Here is a 24,142-nt window from a genome sequence, read left to right on the forward strand (position 1 = left end):
GGAAGTTCCAGTGTGACGCAGAGAAAACAGACTGGATGCACTGAAGGACAGGGAAGTCCTCAGAGTGGCAGATCTCTGACTTAACTTTTCTGCCAAGGTATAAAGGTGTTGCCCATTGCTTAGTCTGTTTTCTGCTGCTATAACAGAATACCACAGACTGGGTAATATAAAGAAAAGCAGTTTATTTGGCATCTGTTTCTGGAGACTGGGAGGTCCAGGGGCGTGGTGGTAGCATCTGGCAAGGACCTTCCCACTGCATTATCCATGGTGGAAGGGCAGGAAGCACAGGAGGCAGAAGATGAGGATGGAACTTACCTTCCTTACCCGGAACCGACTCCCTCAGTAACGAACCCACTCCTGTGATAATAGCATCAATCTCTTTACCTCTTAAAGGCCCTGCCTCCTAACACTGTTACAGTGCCAATTGAATTTCAGCATGAGTTTTGGAGGAGACATTCAAACCATAGCACCCATGTCATCCGGGGAGAAGGAACTGTGTTGGCAAAAACCCTGTGAAATAAGAGAGTTCTATGCTGTAGGAAGTGGAAGCAGCACACTGTGGTAAGGGGCAGGTGCGAGGAAGTGAGGCTGGAGAAACGGGCAGGGCCAGACCAGCCAGGGCCCTAAAGGACGTGGAGGAGCTGCGATCTTATCCCAAGGAAAGTGCACAGCCTTGGGGTTAACTAGTGAAGGTGGTGACATAATATAATTTATGTTTTTATGGCAGTTATTCTGGCTGCTATGTAGAGTATAGACTGGAGCACAGAATTGGGTGGGGGCACAAGAGAGAAAGTGGGCAGACCAGTGAAGAGGCTTCTGTAGTCATCCAGGCAAGAGATGATGGTGATGTGGAAGACCAGGGAGAGAAGCAGAGGTGGAGAGAAACAGAGAACGTGAAAATATGTCATATATTCAAGGACCCTTTCAGTTGCAGGTAATAGAAACCTAACTCAAACTAGCTCAAGGAAACCAAAAATGATTGGCTCATGTACCTGGACAGTCTGTGTGTGCAGCTAGCTTGAGGCACAGGGGCTTAAATGAGGTTTTTAGGACTCTGTATCCCTCTGGCTTTTATCTCTGCCCCTGTTTATTTGTTTGGATCAATTCTTTAGGTTGTTGGTAGCTGACAGAGTCATTGCTAACAGGCTCATATTATATCCTCCTTAGCAACCTCAGCAAGACAGAGTCTTCGGGTGGTTCCAGCTGCAAAGCTCTGGGGAAGTCTCTGATTGGTTGGGGCTTGGCTCACCACCGCTCCTAAACCAATCACTGAGTGGGGGCGGGGCGGGGTTGCTCCAGTGAGTCAGGTCCCATGCGGGACTGAGGTTGAGTTGACAGCCCCCCCAGCACCCGCAAGGACTGGTTCCCTGCAGAAAGGTGGAGCCCTGTAATCAGAAGGAGCCAGCCTGGAGCAAGAGAGGCAGGTGCACTCTGGAATAAATGGTGCAGAATAACTAGAGAACGTCAAGACTAGCTACCGAAGACAGATGAGATCTGCTAAGCATGTTTTTCTTCGTTGTCAGGGAAGATGCTAAGATGCTTAGAAGATGCTAAGATGCAATTGAAGTTCAGGCCAGGTAGGGAGGTGATTATCTGTTTTAACTGACTTTGTCTTCTAGCTCCAGGATTGCCTGTCCTGGTGCTGAGTGAATTTGGAGATAGTCTCTCTGAGGAGCTGTCAGGGTGGAAGGGGAATGGTAGTAGAGGTGTGGGTCACAGCCTTCCACAGTTTCCCACTGTGCACAGAATCAATCAAGGGTCCTTAGCCGAGTCCTCACTATCTCCCCTGCCTCACCTCCTTAGCCCCAGCCCTTCCTGGAGTCCCGTCTTCCCTGAATGTGCTGTGGACATTCACTCCTCCGTGACTTTGCTCGTGCCGTCCCCTCCTCCAGACAGCAGAGACGTCTCCTCGTCTATGCAGCCTTACTAGGCTCCCCACGCCCCAGTGAGTGTCTTGACCCTCCACTCCCACAATACCTCATCATAACATATTTTAATCATATTTATTTGTTTCCTAAATCCCTTTGCTATTTTTATTATGAAAAAGTGAGATTTTAAATATTTATGCTACTCAGAAGCTCTGTAACCTTGGGCAAGTTATTAAATCTCTCCATCCCTGTGAAATGGGATAATAATAATACCTACTTCACAGAATTGTTGGAAAGCTTAAAGGAGGTAACATGTGCAAAAGCACTTAGAACGGAGCATGGTACATAGCAGGCTTTCAACTATACTGGCTTTTGTTGTTTTTTTGAGATAAATAAAATAATATATGTAACACAGGAAACTTTTAAAGCATAATAATAAACATACCACCCAATTTATGAACAAGAACATTTACAACTGAATGTTTATACTTATGTTTCTTCATCTTGATCTAGCACAGTGCAGCACAATGCCTGGTACAGAGACATTCAATGAGTAGGTATTTGTTGAGTGAATATATGAACTAATGCTGGAAGAATTAGCATGGGGAAATAACCAGTTTTATGGGAAAGAAGGTAGATTATGGGAACAACAGATTGGTGATATTGTCCTTAAGCCCCGACAAGGTTGGTCCAGGAACCAGTTATCAAGTGAGCAGTGGAAGAAGAGTGCGTCCGTCAGTGAAAGCAAGCATTGCTTCACCGAAGTTTTGCGGATGAGCGTATTTCCCTTCTTTCCCATTTGACCGGTCCCCAGCCAGAAGCAGTGAAGCCTCTCGTCACAGCCTTGGGGGTGTGATGGGCAGATGGGAGCTGGGCGGCCACACAAGCGGGAACACTCATGACCCCAAAGTGCTTAATGGTGGGCGGACATTGATCCGGGGGCAGACAGTGCTGTGAGACTCTCCTATTCCTGTTCCTGTCTTCTCTCTGAGGATTTGGATGACATACAACACCAAGCAGGGAGAGGAGAGTGACCTTTTGAATGATATTCATTCTTTCTTTAATCCACCAAAAAATTACTGAGCATCTATGCACCAGGAACTGTCAAAACAGTACTGCAAAAGATCATGGCGTGGTTAGATAGCATTGTAAATATAGTTAATGCCACTGAATTCCACACTTAAACGTGGTTAAAATGGTAAACTATGTTATGTATATTTTACCACAATTATAATAAAAAAAAATCATGGTAGTGGAGGGATGGACTCAGGTTAACAGAGTGAAATGCAATAGTAACAAAGGAAGCATCCTATAAAGCTTCACCCTGTCCTCAACTCCATTAGAAGAGGATGGCAGAAACATGGATCAGTAGCAATGAGTGTGAATAACTTCCGATCATGGTCACAGATTTGATAGTCTGTCACTTGGGGTTATTTTGGTGAACAGTGTGACCTGGCTGCCCATTGGTGACCTCACTGAGGAAGATGAAAGACTTGCAGGGCTGTTACAAAGAAGGGGGCAGACTGGTTCTGAATGGTCTAAGGCAGGCATCCTCAAACCATGGGCCACATGCAGGTGTTTTTGCCCCTTTGTTTTTTACTTCAAAATAAGGTATGTGCAGTGTGCATAGGAATTTGTTCATAGTTTTTTTAAAACTATAGTCCGGCCCTCCAACGGTCTGAGGAACAGTGAACTGGCCCCCTGTTTAAAAAGTTTGAGGACCCCTGGTCTAAGGGATCAGATGAAGACTCATGTACCTGGGGAGTCTGTGCAGCTAGCTTGAGGCACAGGGGCTTAAATGAGGTTTTTTAGCACTCTGTATCCCTCTGGCTTTCATCTCTGCCCCTATTTATTTGTTTGGATCAATTCTTTAGGTTGTTGGTAGCTGATAGAGTCATTGCTAACAGCCACATATCAAATCCTCCTCCTTAGTAACCTCAGAGAGACAGTCTTCTGATGGCTCCAGCAGCAAAGCTCTGGGGAAGTCTCTGATTGGTTGGGGCTTGGCTCACAGCTGGCTCCTAAGCCAATCACTGAGATGGGGCGGTACTGGGAGACAAATCTGGGCTGGGTGTAAGGCAGAGCTTCCCACCAAGGAGAGCTGTCAAGGGCAGGTGGGCTGCCTTTGGAGGCCCTGCGTGCCCATCACTGGAGAGGGTAAACAGAGGCTGGGGGGGGGGGCGCGGAGAGAGGCGCCCTGTTCTGATACCCGACCATTGACTTACGTAGTTTCTCCAAAATTTGCCTTTCTTTGTATTCTGTCATCCCCCTTAGCGATCGCAATGTTGCCGCTGCCACCAACAATGCGGGGATGACTCCCTTGTCATTCTCTGTTCTGAGCTCCAGCTTTGTGTCTCTGGGAGTTCACAGGACCGTGTGTGATCCCACACTCGTGCACCCTTCCCATATGGACAATCCCCAAGCCTGGCCACGTCTGCCCTTGAAACATGGCCCACGCTGGGCTCAGGCTTCACGAAGTGACTCTGCTAACATGGTCTCCAGTTCATATTTTGAGATACCTATTTTAGGTGTGGTTTCTTTCTGTGGCTCTGAGCAGTGGCAGTTTTGCGGGATAAGGAGAGGGGGAAGAGGAGGGAAGGTAAAGGAGGGATGGCTCCCTAAATTAGTTCAGATGCTGTGAGAAAGACCCAAAATAACAGTGATGTATGCCAGAATAAATGTTTCTCTCTCACCCATGCGACCATCCAGGTATATCCAGGGCTGACATGACAGTCCCTCAGGGTCCTCTGCCGGGCTGCTCTGCAGTCCCCAGGGCACTGCCTTTGGCAGTGTGGTCCTGGAGGCCTCACCACACCTGCGCTCCAGCCTGTGGGAAGCGGTAGAAGGGAGAGGGTATGCTCCCTCTCGTTAAAGGCATGACCCGGAAGTTATACATAGCAGTGTACACATGACACGGCCACACCCAGCTGCCAGGAAGGCTGGGATGTGTAGTCTTTAGCTGAGTGGCCATGTGCCTACCTAAGAATTCTACAGACGGGGAGAATGGGTGTAAGAGGACTACTACCATGTTTCCCCGAAAATAAGACAGGGTCTTATATTTATTTTTTCTCCAGAAGACACCCTAGGGCTTCTTTTCAGGGGATGTGTTATTTTTTTTAAGTACGGTACAACAATCTACATTTATTCAAATATAGCTAAGTTGTCTTCTTCTGGAACATCATCATAACTCTCCAAACCCCGAATTCCATCCTGAATTTCTTGCGACTCTATTTCCTTTACAACCATTGGCCCCAATCTCTCATGTCGAGCAATGGAGCTCTCATGGGCAGATGAGAAGGGCTGCTGGTCGTCTTTACCGCTCCCCCGTGAAATGCATGGGTTGTGCAAACACGCTGCGTAGCCACGCCCATCACTAGGTTTTATTTTTGGGGTGGGGCTTCTATTGCGCAAATGCTTAGAAATCCTGCTAGGGCTTATTTTATGGGTAGGTCTTATTTTTGGGGAAACACAGTAGTAGTTTCTGCCACAGTCACTTTGTACATTTCAGTGTGACCTGCATGGCAGCAAATTGGCTGCACCTTAAGGATATAGTACCTGCAAGCTTAAAGTACTGAGGAAGTTTCACTGGCATCCACAAAACTTTTCTTTTATAGGTAGGAACATTGAGCTCAGAGAGGGGAAATCACCTAGTTAAGATTGCACAGCAAAGTATCAGAGTTGGGACTAGAACCTGTACTTTGGTTCACCTTCCACAATTTCAGGGTCTGGCTGGGAGGCAGTGCCAGGAGGACAGGTCTCTTGAGGTGAGGGAAGGGGCCACCTTTCCCAGTTTGTCTACCCAGGGAGCCACTGATGCCCCTTCAGGACTCACCTTTGGGGTCACCATGTCTCTGAGGTGCCTCCACTAGTCCTTGCTGTGTCTCAGCCAGTGTGGTGTACTGAAGTGCAGTGACCACGTGTGTGTCCACCTTCCCCATCAGAACTGCTCCTTGAGGACACACACAGCTCAGTCACCTCTCCATCACCCGTGCCTCCCATGGCGCTTTCGGTGAATAGTGAAATGAGTTGCTGAAGACGTGAATGAATGTGTGTATATTCAAGGACTCCTTTAGTAACAGATAATAGAATCTTAGCTCAAACCCAATAAAGGAAAAATGACTGGCTCAAGTGTCTGGGCAGTTTAGGTATGCAGCGTGCTTCAGGCATAGCTGGATCCAGGGACTTACTTGCTATTTTCAGAGCTCTGTGTCTGTCTCACCGTTCCTGTCCTCTTTGTGGAAAGTGTTGCCCCAGGAGCTGCTGCAGGGATTGGGAGTTAGGAGAGGGGGTTAGGAGAATGTGGGGTGCTGCTGGTGGTCCTGGTGGGGGCAAGGAGATGCTCTTGGGCACCCCCAGGCCCAGGGCATCTTAGCCCAGAGCCTAGGCTCAGTCTGGTTTTGTTGCTGTTTTGGCTTTATGGGGGCACATCTTGGGTCATCTCTTGGGAGCTTTTCTGTTGCCCTGGGGTTGGATTACTTGCTGCACCCTCAGACTGAGGCCTGTCCCCTCACTCCCGCGTCTCTGTGAAAGCCGAAGGTGGTTTGTCCTGGCAGGGCACCTTGCAGTTCCCACGTTTGGCTGGGACTGGGACAGAGAAGGAAGGAGGAAGAGGAGGAGGAGAGGAGGAGAGGAGGGAGGGCTGGCTGGTGACTCACAGGGAGGGGTGGGGGTGGCACATGTTGACTCCAGGGCAGGTCCCGCCTGGGAGGACAGTCCCCTCTGCATTGTAGAAAGGAGGGTGGGTGGCACGTGTGTCTCGTGAGGTCTGCATGTCCCCACGGGGCACTGGGTCCCGGAGCTGCCCATCTGTCCAGGCGGACAGTGATTGGCTTTCTGTTCCCAGGCCACCGTCCCAGTCCCTGAGCAGCACTGCACATCTGAGATGTGTTCCTCCCTCCGGCCCCGGCTCCGCGAGGCCCAGCCGCTGGGCCTGGAGTGTCTTGGTGCCGTGGAGTTCTCAGGTCTCCTGGGTTCTGGGTCGTCAGGCTCCTTCTCTCCGGGGCTGGCCATGAGGGTGGGTGTCCAGGGTCCAGGGTCCAGGAAAGGAATCTAAGGAGCAGGAGGCTGGTGCCCAGCCCCAGAAGCCCCTCATCCTCTCTCTGGAGGGAAGGACTGCTCAGCCCTGGGGAGCCCTGGCTGGTCTGATTGGGACAGGCACGCTCTGTTCCCCCCACACGCATGCAGGTGTTGTTCCCAGGTGATTCTGAGGAGTAAACCCCAGTGGCAGGGATTAGCCTGGTGTATGGAGGAGACAGTCATAGAAGAGTCTTGGTGCCAGGCAGAGGAATGTGGCCTGACTTCTATAGTGAATGGGGAGCCACAGGAGGTTCTTGAGCAGGGGAGGGACGAGAGCAGATTTCTGTCTTGGGCCCTAAGAGAAAGTACCTTAGAGGATGGAGTTGGCAGAGAAAGTGGAGCCAGCAGGCGAGTGAGGAGGGTCACAGGTAGGCCCAGGGCAGGGTGGAAGATGGGGCAGGAGCAGAAGAGCAGCAGTGTGAGGGGGCGGCTCTGTCTGGGCGTGGGAGGGAAGGGAGACCCGGGCGGAGCGCCTTCTCCCTTGGCCTTGGTGCTCCCTGCAGGCAGTGGGCGGGCGCGTTTCCTGTGGGCCGGCGCCCTGTGCAGCGGGACCAGCCGCAAGGGTGAATGGAGCGGGCAGCCGCTGACTCAGCAGGCGGCGGGCTGAGAGGCTGCCAGATTGGGGACGGGAAGCCTGTGGACAGGAAGTGGCTGCTCAGGGCTTCCCCACTGTGGACAGCTGGGGAGAGTGGGGCTGGCCAGGATGCACCCGGTTTGGCCGAGGACTCCCTCCGCCCAGCTGTCGGCGTGTTGAGTGGGGGGCCGGTGTGCTTGGCTGGGAGTGGAAGGGTTGGGGCTGGGTGCCAGGGACTGATGGGAACTGACGCTGATGGCTGCTGATCAGGTGGCTCCATGGAAGGACAGAAGGGTGTGGCAGGACTGGACTTGTCTCCACTGTGCTAACTGGCAAATTCTGTGACATTAATGAAATCACTTATCTGCACTTTATTTTTTTTTTTCTCCTGCAAAACTGGGACTCAGTGGGGCAGCCTGTCTCTCGGGGGGTTAGGAAGATGTAAAATTGGTCCAATTCCTGCTGGTCAGTGTTGGCTGGCATAGTTGGACACTGGCCGTGTGACCTGACCAGGGCAGCGGCTGTGGGACATGGGAAGAGGCGTGTGCGGCCTGCCCGAGGCAGGCATCCTGGGGTGGCCGGGAGTGGGAGTAGGGCTGGACCCAGCTGGGAGCCCCTGCTCAGGCCTGGCCTGTGGCCGCAGCCCTGACTCTTACTCAGTCCTGGTGCCAGCCTCGGCGGTCAGCCCTAGTCGTGGCCTCTTCCATCTCTGGTCTGTGTTGGTCACTCAATGCAGACGTGTCAGGTGTATCAAACTACCAAGTGTCCTCTCTCTCGAGTCCACACTCATATACTCAGCTGCCTCCTAGAACTCTGCCCTGGAAGTTTCTTCACAAATACCGTTAACTTCACACATCCATGTTCTCTGCCTCAGGGAATGCCCACCCGGACACTGGGGCTCAGAGGCCTGGACACCCTGAGTGCTCCTTCTCTCTCCCCATGTCCTCAGATGCTGCGACTCGTACCCAGACCTGCTGCTTCTCTTTCACCTACCCCTCCGTCTCCTGCAGCTGCTGTCAGATTAATCCTTACGGAGCTCAGCTCTGACCATGTCATTTCCCCCATTCAAGAACCTTCTGTGGCTCCCAGCTGCCTTTAGGATGAAGTTCATGCCTCTTAGCTGATCCCTAGTTCTGGCTTCAGCCTGAGCTCCTGCCCTCCCCACTAGCTATTGTCTGAAGCCAGGTTGACCCGCACATGGCCTTGCCCCAGAGCAGGCCTTTGCTTACCCCCTTGCTTCCTCTTCCTTATATTTGGATACCAGCATCTTAGGGTGAAAGACTGGATCCCTGCTTCCCCAGTGACTGCCTCCTGCCAGCCCCCTCACAGAGAGCCCTGGCAGGAAGCCCTGGGGGGTACAGGAAGGAGGGCCTCCCAGGGAGCAGCTGCAGCCTTCCTCACGCCAGTCCAGGGAGATGTGGGGAGAGAGGGCCTGGGAGGACCTTTGCAGACAAAGGCTTCACTTCCTCTTCCTCCTCGGCAGGGGCAGCCTTCCCCCACAGAGAGCCCAGCTGTCAGCTGCCCCACAGGAAGATGCTGCGTGGACGCGGCAGGCCCGGCATGGCCGTGCACGTGGGTGCAGCCCTTGGAGTGCTGTGCCTCTGCCTCACAGGTGAGGGGAGCAGCCTGGGGGCTGGAGGTGGGGCACAGGGATCTTGGCCAGGTGGGAGGGGTGCCCACTCCTACCAGGGGTCCCGCCAAGCTGGCTCTGGCTGGCAGGGCCACATCATTTCTACCTCTGGGATCCAGCAGGCAACTAACTTTACCTTTTTAGCCTCCATTCCTTCATCTGTGAAATGGAAATGCGAGCACTAAACGTGATAGTGCCGTTTCCTGAACACACTGTGTGTGCTCTTTCCTCAGGACCTTTGCACATACTGTCTCCTCTGCTTGGAACTTTCTGCTCTGCCAGACATCTGTATGACTTGACCCATTATTTTGTTCAGGTGTTTTGCTCAAATGACACCTCCTTGGCAAGACTTACTGGCTAGCTTGTGTGAAATAGCACGCTATCCCTCATCCCTCCCTATACCTGACCTTCCTGCATTCACCTTGCTAGCATTCACCTCCCCTGCCATGTTCTGGGTTTACTTGCCCACCCCCCACGCCTGACCTGGTTCCCAGAGCAGAATCTAGCCCTAGGGCCAGGATGGGTGTACACAGTAGGTGCTCACCAACTGTGTTGAATGAATGAGGCGAATCTTCCCACGCAGTGCTTGGCACATAGTGAGCACTCAGTAATGGTAGCTACTTTGAAAGCAGTATCATCATATTTCAAATCCCAATCAGCATCTTTGCTCTGAGGGAGAGCCTCGTTCCAAAGACAAAGCTGAGTGTCTGGCGCCACCTCGTGGCCACAACAGAGGCGATGCACATCTCTAACCATGGCCGCTCTGACTTCTCTAGAGAAAGGGTGACTTCCCAAGATCCACACCCCAGATGCACCCTGGTCCAGCCGGCAGGGGATGAGAACTGGCCTGGGGCGCCTGGGGTTTCAGCAGGAGACCCAGGGCCAGCTTAGGACCTTTAGAAATCTCCACGCACTACAAAGATTATGATACCCTCTCCCTGGGTGGAATTCACAATACAAATACCATAAAATAAGTGTTATTTTTCCAAATGCAAGAAACCTTTAATGGGTCCTGTATGCAATTGGCTTTGTTTCAAGGCTGTTTGATCCACACAAATTTTGCACATGCCTGCTTTGCTGGTGCCCAAAGCACACACTTAATCTAAGCATTACCCAACAGGCAGTGCTAGGGTGGGGGGCTCGCCCCCTCCAAAGGAAAGGCTGTCAGGATCCCCTGCCTGACTTCCCAGGACTCTAAAAGAAGAGCTAGAATGGAGACAGAGGTGACTGGGTGGGAAGCAGCAGGGTAACTCCACTGAATATACAGTGGGGGCTCTCTCTGGGACTCATGTTCAGGGACCGCCCACCCCGACTCTAGGGCTGGAGTTGCCTCCGGCTGCTGGGATTTATGCTCCTGCTTTCCCCTCACCCCTACCTCATCAGCAAGCCCTGCCGATTCTCCCTCCTAAACCACCCTTGAATCCGTCCCATTCTCTCCATCTCCCCCGCCACCCTCTGAAGCCACACCACCGTCACTTGTGAAATAACCTCCGGATAGTCTGCCTCTTGCCTTTCTATGGTCCACTCTCCTCAGAGGAGACAGAGTGAGTTTTAAGCACTGCCACCCAGATTATGCCTGATTGGTATTCCCCAGTGATTTCCCATTCATTGCTCTTGGGAAACCTAAATCCCTTACCTGGTCTCTCAGCGCCCTCCTTGCTCTGGCTTGGACATGCTCCGCCCAGATGCCTCTGCCACGCGGACACTTCCCGATGTTTCCACACTGCACGCCGGATCTCGCCTGGGGCCCTCCCCCTGCCTTCCCTCCACCGGGAACACTCCCACGCTGGCTTATCGTATGTCAGCTCCTTTGCATTCCCCATAAATCTCAGCTTCTTATCTTTTCAAAGAGAACATGTCTCACTACCACATTGAAAGGTATGGGTATTCTTTCTTGTATAAGAATTAGTCATGTTTATTTAGGAAAAGATAAAAAGCACTTGCGATCCCCTCATCCAGAGAAAACCACTATTAACATTTTTGGTGTGCACTTTTTAGACTTCCCTTCCCGATTCATAAAATAACATATGCCTATGAGGAATGCAAATAGCACAGACAGGTGTAAAGCACCTGCTCATTTTCGAAAAGGCACCGCTTTACTTTGCTGGCTTCTTTTCTTCTTTCATACCCTAATTACATGCGAATGAGAATTTGTGTGGTTTGTCCCTCCCATTCGGTGTAAGTTCTGCAGGGCATGCCTTGGTCTTGCGCTCTATTGCGCCTCTAACTCATACCTGGCACACGTAGGTGCCCCCATTTTCTCCTCGACTGAATGAGCACCTAAGGCAATAAACATTTTGGGTCTCAGGCCTGAAAGGAGGACTGGACAGGGCCTGGGTTTAGCTGGGGAGGGAGAGGCACCAGCAAGGCTGGGAGAGACCCGACCCTTCCTCCCCTCTGTCCCTAGGAGCTGTGGAGGTCCAGGTCCCCGAAGACCCGGTGGTGGCCCTGGTGGGCACTGACGCTACCCTGCGCTGCTCCTTCTCCCCCGAGCCGGGCTTCAGCCTGGCGCAGCTCAACCTCATCTGGCAGCTGACGGACACCAAACAGCTGGTGCACAGCTTCGCCGAGGGCCGGGACCAGGGCAGCGCCTACGCTAACCGCACAGCGCTCTTCCCCGACCTGCTGGCTCAGGGCAACGCGTCCCTGCGGCTGCAGCGCGTGCGCGTGGCGGACGAGGGCAGCTTCACCTGCTTCGTGAGCATCCGGGACTTCGGCAGTGCTGCGGTCAGCCTGCAGGTGGCCGGTGAGTGCCGGGAGGGGGCGTCCTCCCTCCCTGCCCTCCATTCCTCCCGCAGCCCACCCCCTGCGCACCAGTGCCCCCAGACCCCAGGCCCCAGTGGTGACCCCTACTCACAGCCCGACGCATGCTTTTCCTCCCCTGCATCTCCCCTCCCCTGCCCTGACCCCTGCCCTTTGCCTCCTCCAGCACCCTACTCGAAGCCCAGCATGACCCTGGAGCCCAACAAGGACCTGCGGCCTGGGGACATGGTGACCATCACGTGCTCCAGCTACCGGGGCTACCCCGAGGCCGAGGTGTTCTGGCAGGATGGGCAGGGTGCGCCGTTGACCGGCAACGTGACCACGTCGCAGATGGCCAACGAGCAGGGCTTGTTCGACGTGCACAGCGTCCTGAGGGTGGTGCTGGGCGCCAATGGCACCTACAGCTGCCTGGTGCGCAACCCGGTGCTGCGGCAGGACGCACATGGCTCCGTCACCATCACACCGCATAGAAGCCCCACAGGTTTTGTTTGTTTAAATGTCCCCCTGAGGGAGGGGCTTCTGGTTCTAGTAGCAGGGCCTGGGGGATCCGAATCTGGCTCCTACCCTCAATTTCCCAGAACAGCCAGATGCCCAGTAATGACAGGGAGAAGAAAGTGTGTGGGGGACACCCCTATTGGGTGGTGGTCAGTGATCGCAGGCCTTGGCTGTCTTGATTTCAAGGCTCCGGGAACTTCTAGAAAGGATGGAGACACATCCGGGGCAGCGGAGAGCAGAGGGACAGGAGAGGGAAGGGAGTCCTGCTGGGCCAGGGGTGTTGCCAGGGCCAGAGTCAGTGCCCCAGGCCTGGCTCCTGAGACTGAACTTGCAGGCCAAGGCCCACCTGCTGGGGTCGTCCTCGGAAGACTGGGGGCTCCACAGCAGGGAACGCCGAGACTCAACCTGCCTTCGGGGCTGGGGAGAAATAGAAAGATGGAACAGGGCCTGGGGGTTGATGGGGAGGCTGTGGGGCCGTAGCCTAGAGAGTCCCTGCCCTTCCTCACTGCTCGGCCCTCTGTCCCCAGGAGCCGTGGAGGTCCAGGTCCCCGAAGACCCGGTGGTGGCCCTGGTGGGCACTGACGCCACCCTGCGCTGCTCCTTCTCCCCCGAGCCGGGCTTCAGCCTGGCGCAGCTCAACCTCATCTGGCAGCTGACGGACACCAAACAGCTGGTGCACAGCTTCGCCGAGGGCCGGGACCAGGGCAGCGCCTACGCTAACCGCACAGCGCTCTTCCCCGACCTGCTGGCTCAGGGCAACGCATCCCTGCGGCTGCAGCGCGTGCGCGTGGCGGACGAGGGCAGCTTCACCTGCTTCGTGAGCATCCGGGACTTCGGCAGTGCTGCGGTCAGCCTGCAGGTGGCCGGTGAGTGCCGGGAGGGGGCGTCCTCCCTCCCTGCCCTCCATTCCTCCCGCAGCCCACCCCCTGCGCACCAGTGCCCCCAGACCCCAGGCCCCAGTGGTGACCCCTACTCACAGCCCGACGCATGCTTTTCCTCCCCTGCATCTCCCCTCCACTGCCCTTGACCCCTGCCCTTTGCCTCCTCCAGCACCCTACTCGAAGCCCAGCATGACCCTGGAACCCAACAAGGACCTGCGGCCTGGGGACATGGTGACCATCACGTGCTCCAGCTACCGGGGCTACCCCGAGGCCGAGGTGTTCTGGCAGGATGGGCAGGGTGCGCCGTTGACCGGCAACGTGACCACGTCGCAGATGGCCAACGAGCAGGGCTTGTTCGACGTGCACAGCGTCCTGAGGGTGGTGCTGGGCGCCAATGGCACCTACAGCTGCCTGGTGCGCAACCCGGTGCTGCGGCAGGACGCACATGGCTCCGTCACCATCACAGGTGAAGAGGCAGCTGGACAGCTGGGGAAGGATGGAGGGAGCAACTACCTCTTTATTAGACCCGAAGCTGGAATTTCTATAGGTTTGGGTGGTCAGAAGACTTTTTAAAAATCACTTTCATAGATTTCAGGTGTCTCAAACTCTTCCTGAAAACAAGTTCTTATAGGGCTTACTTTAATGGGCTGAGGACAATCATTCATAATATTTGCTTTTTTAAGAACAGTTTAGCACTTAATGCTGCTTCAGTAGAGGACAAAGTGCCTTCCTGGAATCTGGAAACGTGGGCGGGAACTCTGGGGCAGCCACAGGGCGTGGCCGGGGACATGGTGAGGGTGTGCTTTCCAATGGGAACTTGTGCAGGTGGTGGGAAGGTATTGCTATGTCCATGGGTGCCATTAGGTTCTGAAGCCCTGGGGACAGCTGGGCCTCTCAGGTGATCAGTCCCCCTCACCTGAGTCAGTGCCAGCCCTTCTTGTAGACCTGAGCTCCACCCAGGCAGCGGTTGGATTGGCAGGGGCTGCCTCTGCTGCCCCCACGTGGTCAAACACTAGATGGGGGCCGCCCATTTGACTGTTCTCTCAGTCTCCAGTTCCCAGGTCCTAGCCCAGGAGGGCACCCCTTGTGCCAGGGATGGGAAGGGGGAGGCCCATGTTCGGGCCAGGCTAGGAGAGGCAGGATCTATCCAGTGCTCCCCTAGGCCTGCCTGCTCAGTCTGGCTCCTCGATCCCGCCTCTAGGCCAGCTGAGCTTTCCCAGGCGCCTCCCTGCATGCTCTGAGGTCAGGACAGCTGGTTCTGTCTGTCTGGTTCTCCTCTTGTCCCTTCCCACGGCTTCTTCCCGACCCCCAGCCCACCCAAGTTCCGCTCTCCCCTGGGTTTGCAGGGTCTGCACAGACCTCGGGACTTACCGCCTTGCTCCTGCCTTGCTTCTGCCCCTTGAGCCTTGTGTGGCCTTCACTTCTGACAAGCTCGGGGTCCAAGCCCGTCACTCTGTCTGCCAGGAGTTCAGGCTCATTCCTCCCCCTCCTTTAGTTGTTTCCTTCTGGCAAGGCTGCGTTCCCTCTGCCCACCTCTTCCCGAGACTGAACCTGCCCTCTCCCGGAGACCCCCTGGATCTGTGATCTCTGTGAGGGTCACTGGCCTGGGCTCTGGGGTGTTGAGACATCTCCTTGACCTTTTAGAGAACAGCCTGTGGTCTGGTAGTGAGGATGGTGTTCACAGGAGAAAATAAGAAATGCAAGATAGAGTGAAATTGATGGAGAAAGTGAAGCTTTCAGAGAAGGAGGTAGTGGTCAGGAAGCCTCCAGTGGCACTTGGGAGCTGAGAGGGCCTCAGAGGAGAAGGGGACTTGTGGTCATTTGCAGTGCCCTGCAGGAAGGCTGGTGAGTGTAAACTTCAGTAGCTAACATTTAAGGTGGTTTCGTTTAGTGGCCGTGGTTGCCAAGCACATTTCACAGATGAGGAAACTGTGGTCCTGTGAGAAGAGGGAACTTTCCCAAAGCCACAGACTCAATCTTTCAGGGGTCAGGCCCCTCTTAGAACACTGGATAAATGAGAAATGCAGTCATTTGCAGGTAACTGGAGGGTCGTGGCCTCTCTAAACTCGCCCACGGCATCTGTGGCCTGGGCGCCAGCACCCTGCCGTGAGCCGATGAACCAGGATCAGAATCCAACTTTGGCCTCTCAGCCTAATTTTCTCTCCTCCCCACCAGCCAGCCTCCTGTTTTGTTAGAGCAGGTCTGGCCTACTTTGGAGCCCTTGGCCTGTATTTCGCTTCGGGCAGCTTTGTGCCGTGTAAAGCATTCTGGGAGTCAGACTGTCGGCCCTCCAGCTGGTCTCTCCCACACCGGACGGAGGTTGTGAGGTTGCGTGTGCTGGGCAGAGCCTTTCGTGGAGGGGCTTGATGGAGCAAGCCCTGGACGTGGAGGCTGGAGATGTGGTCTGAGCCCCGGCTCTGTCCTTTCCTGGGTGAACAAGGGCAAGTCTGGTCTGTGTTCTAGGCGCCGGCACCTGCCTAGGGGCGAGCATAGAAAGCGAGCTCGCGCGGCTTCTCTGTGCTTCTCGCCTTGTGCGGGAAAATCGGCTTCGTCCGCCCACCACGCCCCTCTGCTCCTCACAACGCCGCTTTCCCTGGGCACACAGAATCCTTGCCCTTCTGTACTGTGTCGCTTTGTGGGGTTGGCGCTTGCCACACTCCTTACTGATGGTCTGGAGGGTTTTAGGGACGTTCATCGAGCTTGTAGGAGTGCTGTCGGCAACGAAAGCATAGAGGTTCTTGGATCATCCTGAGAAGCTCGAAGCATTATTCAGAAGTCAGTGGGGAGCCATAGAAGGTTCTTGAGCATCATTCAACTACAGCCTCTTCAGCCCTTCCTGGTTGCGGCATGCCCACAACACAGCATGAGCCCTGAGCCGTGGCTGCCAGGGCCCGGGGGTGGTAAGGGGAGAGGCGGTGGGAGCGTAAGTGAGCTTTGTTCATAGTGTTAGTGCCCAGTGAAGTGGGACCCCTGTCACCTGGGCCATGGAGCCAGCATGCTGGTCTCATTCTTCCCGATTCCCCTGCCAGGGCAGCCCGTGGCATTCCCCCCCGAGGCCCTGTGGGTGACCGTGGGGCTGTCCGTCTGTCTCGCCGCACTGCTGGTGGCCCTGGCCGTCGTGTGCTGGAGAAAGATCAGACAGAGCTGTGAGGAGGAGAATGCAGGTGAGTGGGAGGGGTGCGTGGGTCCGTAGGGTCGCCTCCCGGGACAGCGGGAGTGAGGGTGTGCGAGTGGGCCTAGATGGCGTGTGTGTGAGCCGAGTCTGCCGTGTCCTTTGTGCGCGAGCCTGCCGTGTGCAGGCGTGGCAGGGCGGGAGTGGATGCGAGCGTGACCGGACGTGGCGGGTGTGGAGGGCCGGTGCTGTGAGCACACGCGTCTGTGCCGACAGGCGTGCCTGGGGAGCGGGAGCCACGCGAGCGTGTCTGGGGAAAGCAGACTAGAGCACGGGGACTGAGCAGCACGGGTGCGAGCGGCGCGGTGGGCATGCTGGTGGGGGGGAGTGTGCGGCCACGGTCTGAAGCAGCTGCCATTTGCTGGGCCGAGGGTCAGTCTGAGTGGACGTTAGCAGTTGGTAGTGGGTCAGAGGACGTTGGTGGGTGAGTGAGCGGACCCTGGGAACTGCCACATGGGCAAACAGAGGCATAAGAGTAGGTGGGTCACCAGAGGCTGGGAGATGGCTGGGGCCCAGCAAGGACAGTGGAGGCGAGGATGGCCGGGTGGCGGGTGGGTGAGTACCTGTGCAGCGGGCGGTGGGAGGCTGAGTGCATCTGGTGGAGGGTGACGGTGTGGGCTTGGTGAGCAAGTGAGTGGGCGAGGTGTGGGGCTGGTGGAGGGTGGAGAGGTGGTCCCTGGCCAGGTGAGTGGTGGGCTCCAGCCTGGGGCCCCTCATTCTGTCACAGGTTCGGCCCTGACCCCGAGTTGCAGCCCCGGGTCTGGCATTCAGGACACAGGTCAGGCCTGCTCGGCCCGCTGGCCTGCCTCCTGCACTCCTGCTGGGGAAGGACAGGGACGAAGGTGCGGCTAAGGAAGATGTTCACGCCCAGTTCTTGTCTTCTAGGAGCTGAGGACCAGGATGGGGAGGGAGAAGGCTCCAAGACAGGTGAGTCTGAGCTTGGAGCTGGCCCTCTTGGCTGGGGGAGGAACACAAGGGACAAGAGAAAGGACTTCAGGATCTAGAGGGGCCACATTTGCTATACGGTTTGAATAAAGTGTGTCCTCTGGGCTGGGGCCTCCTGACCAGGTGAGTCCACTCTTCGCTTGGAGCTAGGCATGGAGGCAGGTCTGACGGCCACCGGGTGCAGGTTCATTTCCCTGCCAGCCTTCACCTGTGCGGGGCCCACTCCACCGGGTTGACCCTGCATTGCGGAGTCTGATGGCTTCCCGGGGTGGGAGCAGGGACTCGCTACACGGCAGTCTGGGGTTGAGTTCTAGCTCCTCCTCATGTAAACTGGCCTCGAGCAAGTCCTTTTGCCTCTGTGGCCTCAGTTTCCTCCTATGTATTAATAAAAGGGGCGTGCTAGCAGGTTCATAGGTTCTTTGGGTGGAATTAAATGTGATCATGTCTATAAAGGACCTGGTACCGTACCTGGCACCCAGTAAGCGCTTGATACACTGGAGTCCTGTTATTATCAGGCAAACAGCCAAGACTGTCCTGTTCTAGTTAGAGGCCGTTTCACTCAGGGCAAGGTGCTTTGTTCCTCTGGGCTTCAATTTCCCGTCTGTAAAATGTCATTCTGACCCTGCCCTGGTGGCACCAGAGGCCGGTTTGGAAGTTCTCTCGAGTGACTGGATTGGGAGGTGTTTGCAAAGGACACTGCACAGTAAACCTGGAGCCCTGCTCGGGCTGGACGCCCGGGCACTTTACCGTGGCCACGGGAGGCTTCCCTTCCAGGGCGTCCTGGGCTGGGAGAGGTGGGTTCCTGATGAGCCATTTGGGATGGTTCCATTTGACACCAGTTTCCTCCCCACCCCCGCAGACAGGAGATTGACACCTGGGGACTGCTATAAATTATGCCAATTAATTCTCTGCCTGTTGGTGCCCAGTGTGGCAGGCATAGAGAGCTCTGGGATCAGACCTCATTTTTCATGCTCAGAGGCAGACGCTGTTGGCAGAAGGGAGGGTGTGGGGACAAGAGGGTGGGTTAGACATTTGGTCAATCTCCACGCCACGTGGTCCCAGCCGCCCGGGGGTACCTGCAGATCTGCCAGCCTCCTTAGCGCCTCACGTCACCTTGTGTGTGTCGTGGGCTCAGTGCACGTCCGCTGCAGTGCACGTCCGCCCTGCAGTTTGCTCTCTATAGACGCAGAGAGCTGAGGCCCAGAGAGGAGTGACAAGCCACAGAGTGGAGCTGAGACTTGGGACTGGGGCTTGGGATAGCAGCCCAGGGCCCCTTCCCTGTGCTGTGATGTTGTCCCTGCCCTGCCAATTTCTTCCTCCTGCCCCTTGGTCCTGGTCCTTCCGGCCCTCACTTCTCCCCCGCCTGACACTCTGCCCCTCCGCTTTCCACGGCTCCTCCCCTCATGCTCCTTCCTGTTTTGCAGCCCTGCAGCCTCTGAAGCACTCCGAAAGCAAAGAAGGTAAAGACGTGTGCTGCTTGGGGTGTGTGCCTGTGCGCTGGTGCGCCTGTAGGAGGCGGGGTGCGGGTGGGCGTTGCCTTTCACTGGTGGCCTGAAGCCCCCTCCCTGGAAGAGCAGCCTCACCTTCCCCCGGTGAGATGGCAGAGGGCCGAGTCACCAACGTCCCAGCTGTTCTAATAGGACCCAAATTTGGCAGAGGTTTAACCAGGGCAGGAGTTTTTCTCTCTCCGGTAATAGTCTGAGCATAGGTAATGTTAAAGCCACCATGTCCTGGAGCCAGGTTCCAGTTACCTGGATTTTGCCCTCTTCAACTCAAAGCTTCCAGCCCCAGGGCCAGGAGGCTGCTCCAGCTTCCAGCCCCCTGCAGAGGCAGTGGGAAGGAGGAAGGGGAGGGCACGTCTCCCCCTAGGGCTTGGCTGGAAAGAGCGTGTCACTTCTGCTGACCCTCCTGTTGGTCAGAACCTAGTGATAGGACCCCTGACCCAGGCGAGGCTTGAAAAGCCATTTCAGCTGGGCAGCCATGTCCCCTGCCCACAGTAGGCGGTTAGTAAGTGTCAACAGTCATCAGTATTCACATCATAACAACAGTCACATTAGGGAATATAGGAAATAAGTTGTTCTCCTCCCTGTTGCTTGGAACCAAATGATCGGAAGAGTTGAGCAGAGGGAGATCACACTGTCAGCCTGGCTTGGAGGAGTTGCCGGAGACCACGCCGGTGGGAGCGCAGCTGGCTTCCTCACCCTGCTCCTCTGTGGGGCAGCCTGGCCCCCAGTCTCTGGCCACATGGGGGACGACTGCAGAGGTGGTGTCCAGGTGGGGGGATTTCTTTTCCCGGGGTCAGACAGGCCCAAAGACCAGGACTGGGTGGGGTAGAGGCGGGCCAAGCCCTTCTCCCCGACTCCATTCAGGTTCGGATGTGGAATGAGGTCAGGGCTGTGCCCCTCCAAGTGGAGACAAGAAGCCACAAGGAAGGAGGTTACCTACAGCGTCATCTCGGGGAAATCAGTGTGGAGAGGGGACACTGGAGAAGGGCTTCTGCTAGAAGAGGGGTTTGGGCCAGACCTTGGAGAGTGACTTGGGTAGACCGTGGGGGGAGAGGGGCGGGGAACAGTGCTCCCAGTGGGGGGCCGGTGGGAGGACTCGTGGGATGGAGAGAGAGGTGGGCAAGGGGAGGGTGGGCTCCCTCGGGCTTTCCTGGTCATGCCCAGTGCCTGGCTCCCAGGTCTTGGCCTGGGCTTCCAGGGCGGTGGCAGCACAGGGGCTGTCTGTTGGACCGCTGTGGCCAGTGTCACATACACTCCCCGCCTGGGTTATGTACCTGGTGCCTGGGCTTCTGGCATTTAATACTCCCCCTCCTTTTTTTCTTCTCGTCATGAAATGCAGATGATGGACAAGAAATAGTCTGACCACAGGGACCAGGGAGCTGCTGCCTCCTGCCTGGGTGCACTGCGGCCTCGGTGTGAGCCCTGCCCCCAACAGATGGGTCCCGCTCTGGCAGGTGTGCTTGTTCTCCAAAGGATGTGACACACAGGCCACCCTGCAGCCTTACTTCTCAGTGGACGCGATTCCCAAGTCATCCTGCTGCCTTGTTTCTTAGGGACGCAGCACACAGACCACCCCACCACCTCATTCCTCCAGTGACACACTACATACATCACCCTACTGCCTTATTCTTAGGGACACAGTGCACAGACCACAGACCACCCTATTCCTCCAATGCTGCACGGCCATCTGACTGCCTTTTTCCTCCAAAGGATGCAATATTCAGACTGACCCCTGCCTTATTCTCCAAGGACATGATGCACAGTTGCCCCTTGCCGTGTTGCCAGTGGCCCCGATACACTGGTGATGGTTGCTTGGCCCTGTCCCCACCCCTGAACAAAGTCCTGTCTGCCCAGACAGGGGCACTAAGCCTCAGCATCTCCTAGAGCCCAGGGGCTGTCTCCTCCTGCCTCCTCCCCACCAAGTGGAGACAGGACCCTCTCCCCGCCACACACACAGGTGTACAGAGACGCACAGGTGCACGTGCTGGAACACGGAGCGCATGTGGCCTTCCCCTGGCCCAGTCTCCTGCATGGCGCCCCGGGCTGTGCCCTCTGAGGCCCTCTTCTCTGCCTGCCCTCCCGTGGGAAGTGTGTGCTGGTCACACTGCTTCTCTGGGGGGCTTCAGTGGGTCCCTGGGGGTTAGCTTCTGTCTCTCTGCTTTTCCCACCGTTGGACCCTTTGTTTCTTCCTTTTGGTCTGTCCACTTAATTAACGCGTACTGCGCGAGCACAGGGCATGAGCACGTGCCAGGTGTTGGGCGCTTCCTCGAGCATCTCCCCTGCAGCCGCACAGTAGCCGCCCCGCCTGCAGTTCACCAGCTCCTGCCTGGCTCCAGCTGTGCCCACAGCCTCCGGGATACCTCAGCCCCACCCACCCAGAGCGTGGGGGGGCAGAAACCTGGAGAGAGGGACACGCCCCTTGCCACAAGTAGGGAATCTGGTAGGCTCCAGAGCGTGTCTCTGCAGGTGTGAGCAGGTGGCCACGGCCCTCCACACCTTGCGTAGCAGCAGCACAGGCGAAGCCTCGGCCTCTCCCTGGCTGGAGTGGGGCAGGGCCAGGAGGGCTTCCAGGACCAGGGGGACCCCCACTCCCACCATGGTGCTATTCGGAGCCAGGGCAGACACCTCCTGGCTTGCCTCCAGCCAGCCCCAGCCTCCAGTAGAGCAGAACTTGTGACGTTCTGTCGCCTTCTGGATGGCGTCTCTCTCTACCCAGCAGTGGAAGATGTGAGGTTTCTAATTTAAATGTGGGACTCTGAGTTTTATAAACTGGGGTGTATTTGGGAAAAATAAATGTCTTTGTAAAAAGCGTTTTCCTCTGTCAAGTGTTTGGGAGCAGGGCGGGCCTGGGGCTGCGCAGGAGGGATCCCCTTCTGGACAATTCAGTCCGGGACAGGAGTGCCTGGGGCTCCCGACTCTCGTCACCATCCTTAAGTCACTGGGTCTCCATGGCCCTTGTGTCCCCTCGCTGGCCTCAGTTTCCCTCTAGGTGGAGTGAATCTGGTTGTCCAGAAAGCCAGACCTTTTGCTTAGTGTGTGGGTCTCCTTCCGCTCCTGGAAGCATCACCCAATTTCTTTGCCTCAGAGGACTCAAACCCTGGGCTCGTTTAGGGGTCTGCTAATGTCCCCATTTCACAGGCTGGGAGCTAAGACCCAGGAAGAACTGATGCCGGAAAGGAGTGCTGCACGCTATCCTTGGCTACCAGCAGGACGGGTACCAGGCCGGGCTTAGTTCTGCCCGGTGACCCGGACAGGCACTCCCCTTCTCTGGGCTTTGGCTTTCTTACATGAAAAATGGGGCTGAGGTTTTAACCACGTCCACTCAGAAAGCCTGAGAGGAGGGAAACAGGCTTCCAGAGAGCCAGGTTGGAGGAGGTGGAGCCCGAGGAGCGTCCGTTTGCCCAGATGCCATCGTCCCAGCGCTGGGCCGGCCGTCAATCCCAGGGCTGCACAGGCCTGGGCTGAGAGTTGGGACTCTTGACTTTCAATCCTGGCTCTTCTGCTAACTTGTGACCATGTTCTTCATCCTCTGAACCTTAATTTCCTTATCTTTTATTAACAAATAGGGGTAATGAATCCTCTCCTGAAAAGCATGAGGTGTTCTTTACAAACTGAAGGATTTGTTACAAAGTTGATGGTGCTAGGAGCGAGACTGGTCACCTTGCTTGAAGGCCCATCGTCGGTGCGTGTGGGGTTTCAAACAGAAAGTCTCACGCGGAGATGCGCCTTTGCCCCTTGCAGCCCGTGTGCCGGTGAGCGTGTCGTCTCAGCCCCACTGGTAGCGCAGAGGAGTGATAGCTCTTGCTTCAAAGGATTGTTGTGAGGGGCGGATGAAGCAAACTGTAAAGTGCTGGGCACACATGGAGGGTTGTTTTCCCTCCCTGCAGTTGGGCCATGCGCTGTTGCTGCCTAGGAGACTTGTAGATTGAACACAGTGACCCAGAGCAAGCTGTCTGAGCCTCAGTTTGCTACTCTGTAAAATAGGCACGGCAACTGGTGACAGGGCAGGGCAAGGCTCAAACGCGACATGGTCTCAAGTGCTTGGGGGAGGTCCAGCAGGCGTGGAGCTTGCCTGGAGGTGAGGGGCAGAGAGAAAGGCCACCAAGCGCTCTGGTGCCGAGCGCCCTGGACAGCAGTATTTTTAGCCATCCCTCCTGGGCACAGTGCCAACTGCTGCATTTTAATGGAGAAATAATTCTCACAGTGCGACAAGCTGTAGCCTGCAGGTGTCACATCCATATCAAAGAGGGGACAGAGCGAGGGTTCATTTGCCTGGCTCGAGGTGTGACCAGAATTCCCCTCTGGGATCATCTGTAAGCAGCGTTGTGCAGACCAGTTGGCTGATGTGACCGCTCGCCACCCAGAGAGGGGAGACAGGAGAGAGGTTGGTGAGAGGCTGGGGACCCCGAGTCATGTGCCTCTCCACGCGAGTGTGAGAGTGTTCTGTCACACGCACAGACAGCAGTGGTGCTGTCCACAGGAGCAGAGGCACCTGACCTCCCTCTGTCCCAGAGGCGGCGCTGAGTGGGATGTTGGGACGTGTCAGCCGGGCAGTGTCCAAGGATCCTGTTGCAAAGCCCAAGTCTGGAACTGAGACATGGAGGCTGAGACTCAGCAGAGTTTGCTGCGTAGCCAAGACCCTCGGCCTCCCAGCGCAGGGCGCTCGGAGAGCAGCTCGGAGGCTGGCGTGCAGCGCAGTCACCCACTAGATGCAGACGGTACAGAAAGGCAGTCCTCCCCTCCGAGGAAACGCCGTTAGGGTTTGCTGTCTTTCCAGACTGGTTTCTCCAGGCTCACACATTGATAAAAATGGTATCATACATATTGTTCTGCAACTTCTTTTTCCTGTTTTTCTTTTTTTTTTTAAGACAGAGTCTTGCTCTATCAACCAGCTAGAGTGCAGTGACATCATCATAGCTCAATGCAACCTCAAACTCCTGGGCTTGAGCGATCCTCCTGCCTCAGCCTCTGAGTAGCTGGGACTACAGGCTCAGAACACTGTGCCCAGCTAATTTCTCTATTTTTTGTAGAAACTGGGTCTCACTCTTTCTCAGGCTGGTATCGAACTCCTGACCTCAAGTGATCCGTCTTCCTGCCTCAGCCTCCCAGAGTGCTGGGATTACAGGCATGAGCTGTTTTGTGTTTTTTTTTCGGACTTTTCCCAAGTCAGTTCTTCTAGAGTGCCCTCCTCCTCTTTACTTTCCATATTGATATGTAACATACCTGCAGTGCT

The 24,142-nt window shown here is 55.7% G+C and overlaps 1 protein-coding gene across 3 annotated transcripts in view; it reads left to right on the forward strand.

Annotated features, from left to right (window-relative positions):
- Positions 1-21,720, forward strand: part of CD276 (CD276 molecule) — a 28,124-nt gene extending 6,404 nt beyond the window's left edge. For 2 of the 3 annotated variants that reach the window (XM_020286077.2, XM_020286076.2), the window contains exons 2-10: positions 9,002-9,130; positions 11,556-11,894; positions 12,078-12,392; positions 12,934-13,272; positions 13,457-13,753; positions 16,317-16,451; positions 17,345-17,386; positions 18,829-18,864; positions 20,249-21,720. In XM_020286077.2, coding sequence (XP_020141666.1) covers positions 9,052-9,130; positions 11,556-11,894; positions 12,078-12,392; positions 12,934-13,272; positions 13,457-13,753; positions 16,317-16,451; positions 17,345-17,386; positions 18,829-18,864; positions 20,249-20,271 — 1,605 coding nt within the window. In that variant the 5' untranslated portion in view covers positions 9,002-9,051 and the 3' untranslated portion in view covers positions 20,272-21,720. The remainder of the gene's footprint in view (positions 1-9,001; positions 9,131-11,555; positions 11,895-12,077; positions 12,393-12,933; positions 13,273-13,456; positions 13,754-16,316; positions 16,452-17,344; positions 17,387-18,828; positions 18,865-20,248) is intronic. The other variant, XM_076004541.1, reaches the window with a different exon arrangement.
- Positions 21,721-24,142: the final 2,422 nt, after the last annotated feature.

Source organism: Microcebus murinus, chromosome 6 (assembly GCF_040939455.1).
Source record: "Microcebus murinus isolate Inina chromosome 6, M.murinus_Inina_mat1.0, whole genome shotgun sequence".
In the NCBI taxonomy this organism is placed as follows: domain Eukaryota; kingdom Metazoa; phylum Chordata; class Mammalia; order Primates; family Cheirogaleidae; genus Microcebus; species Microcebus murinus.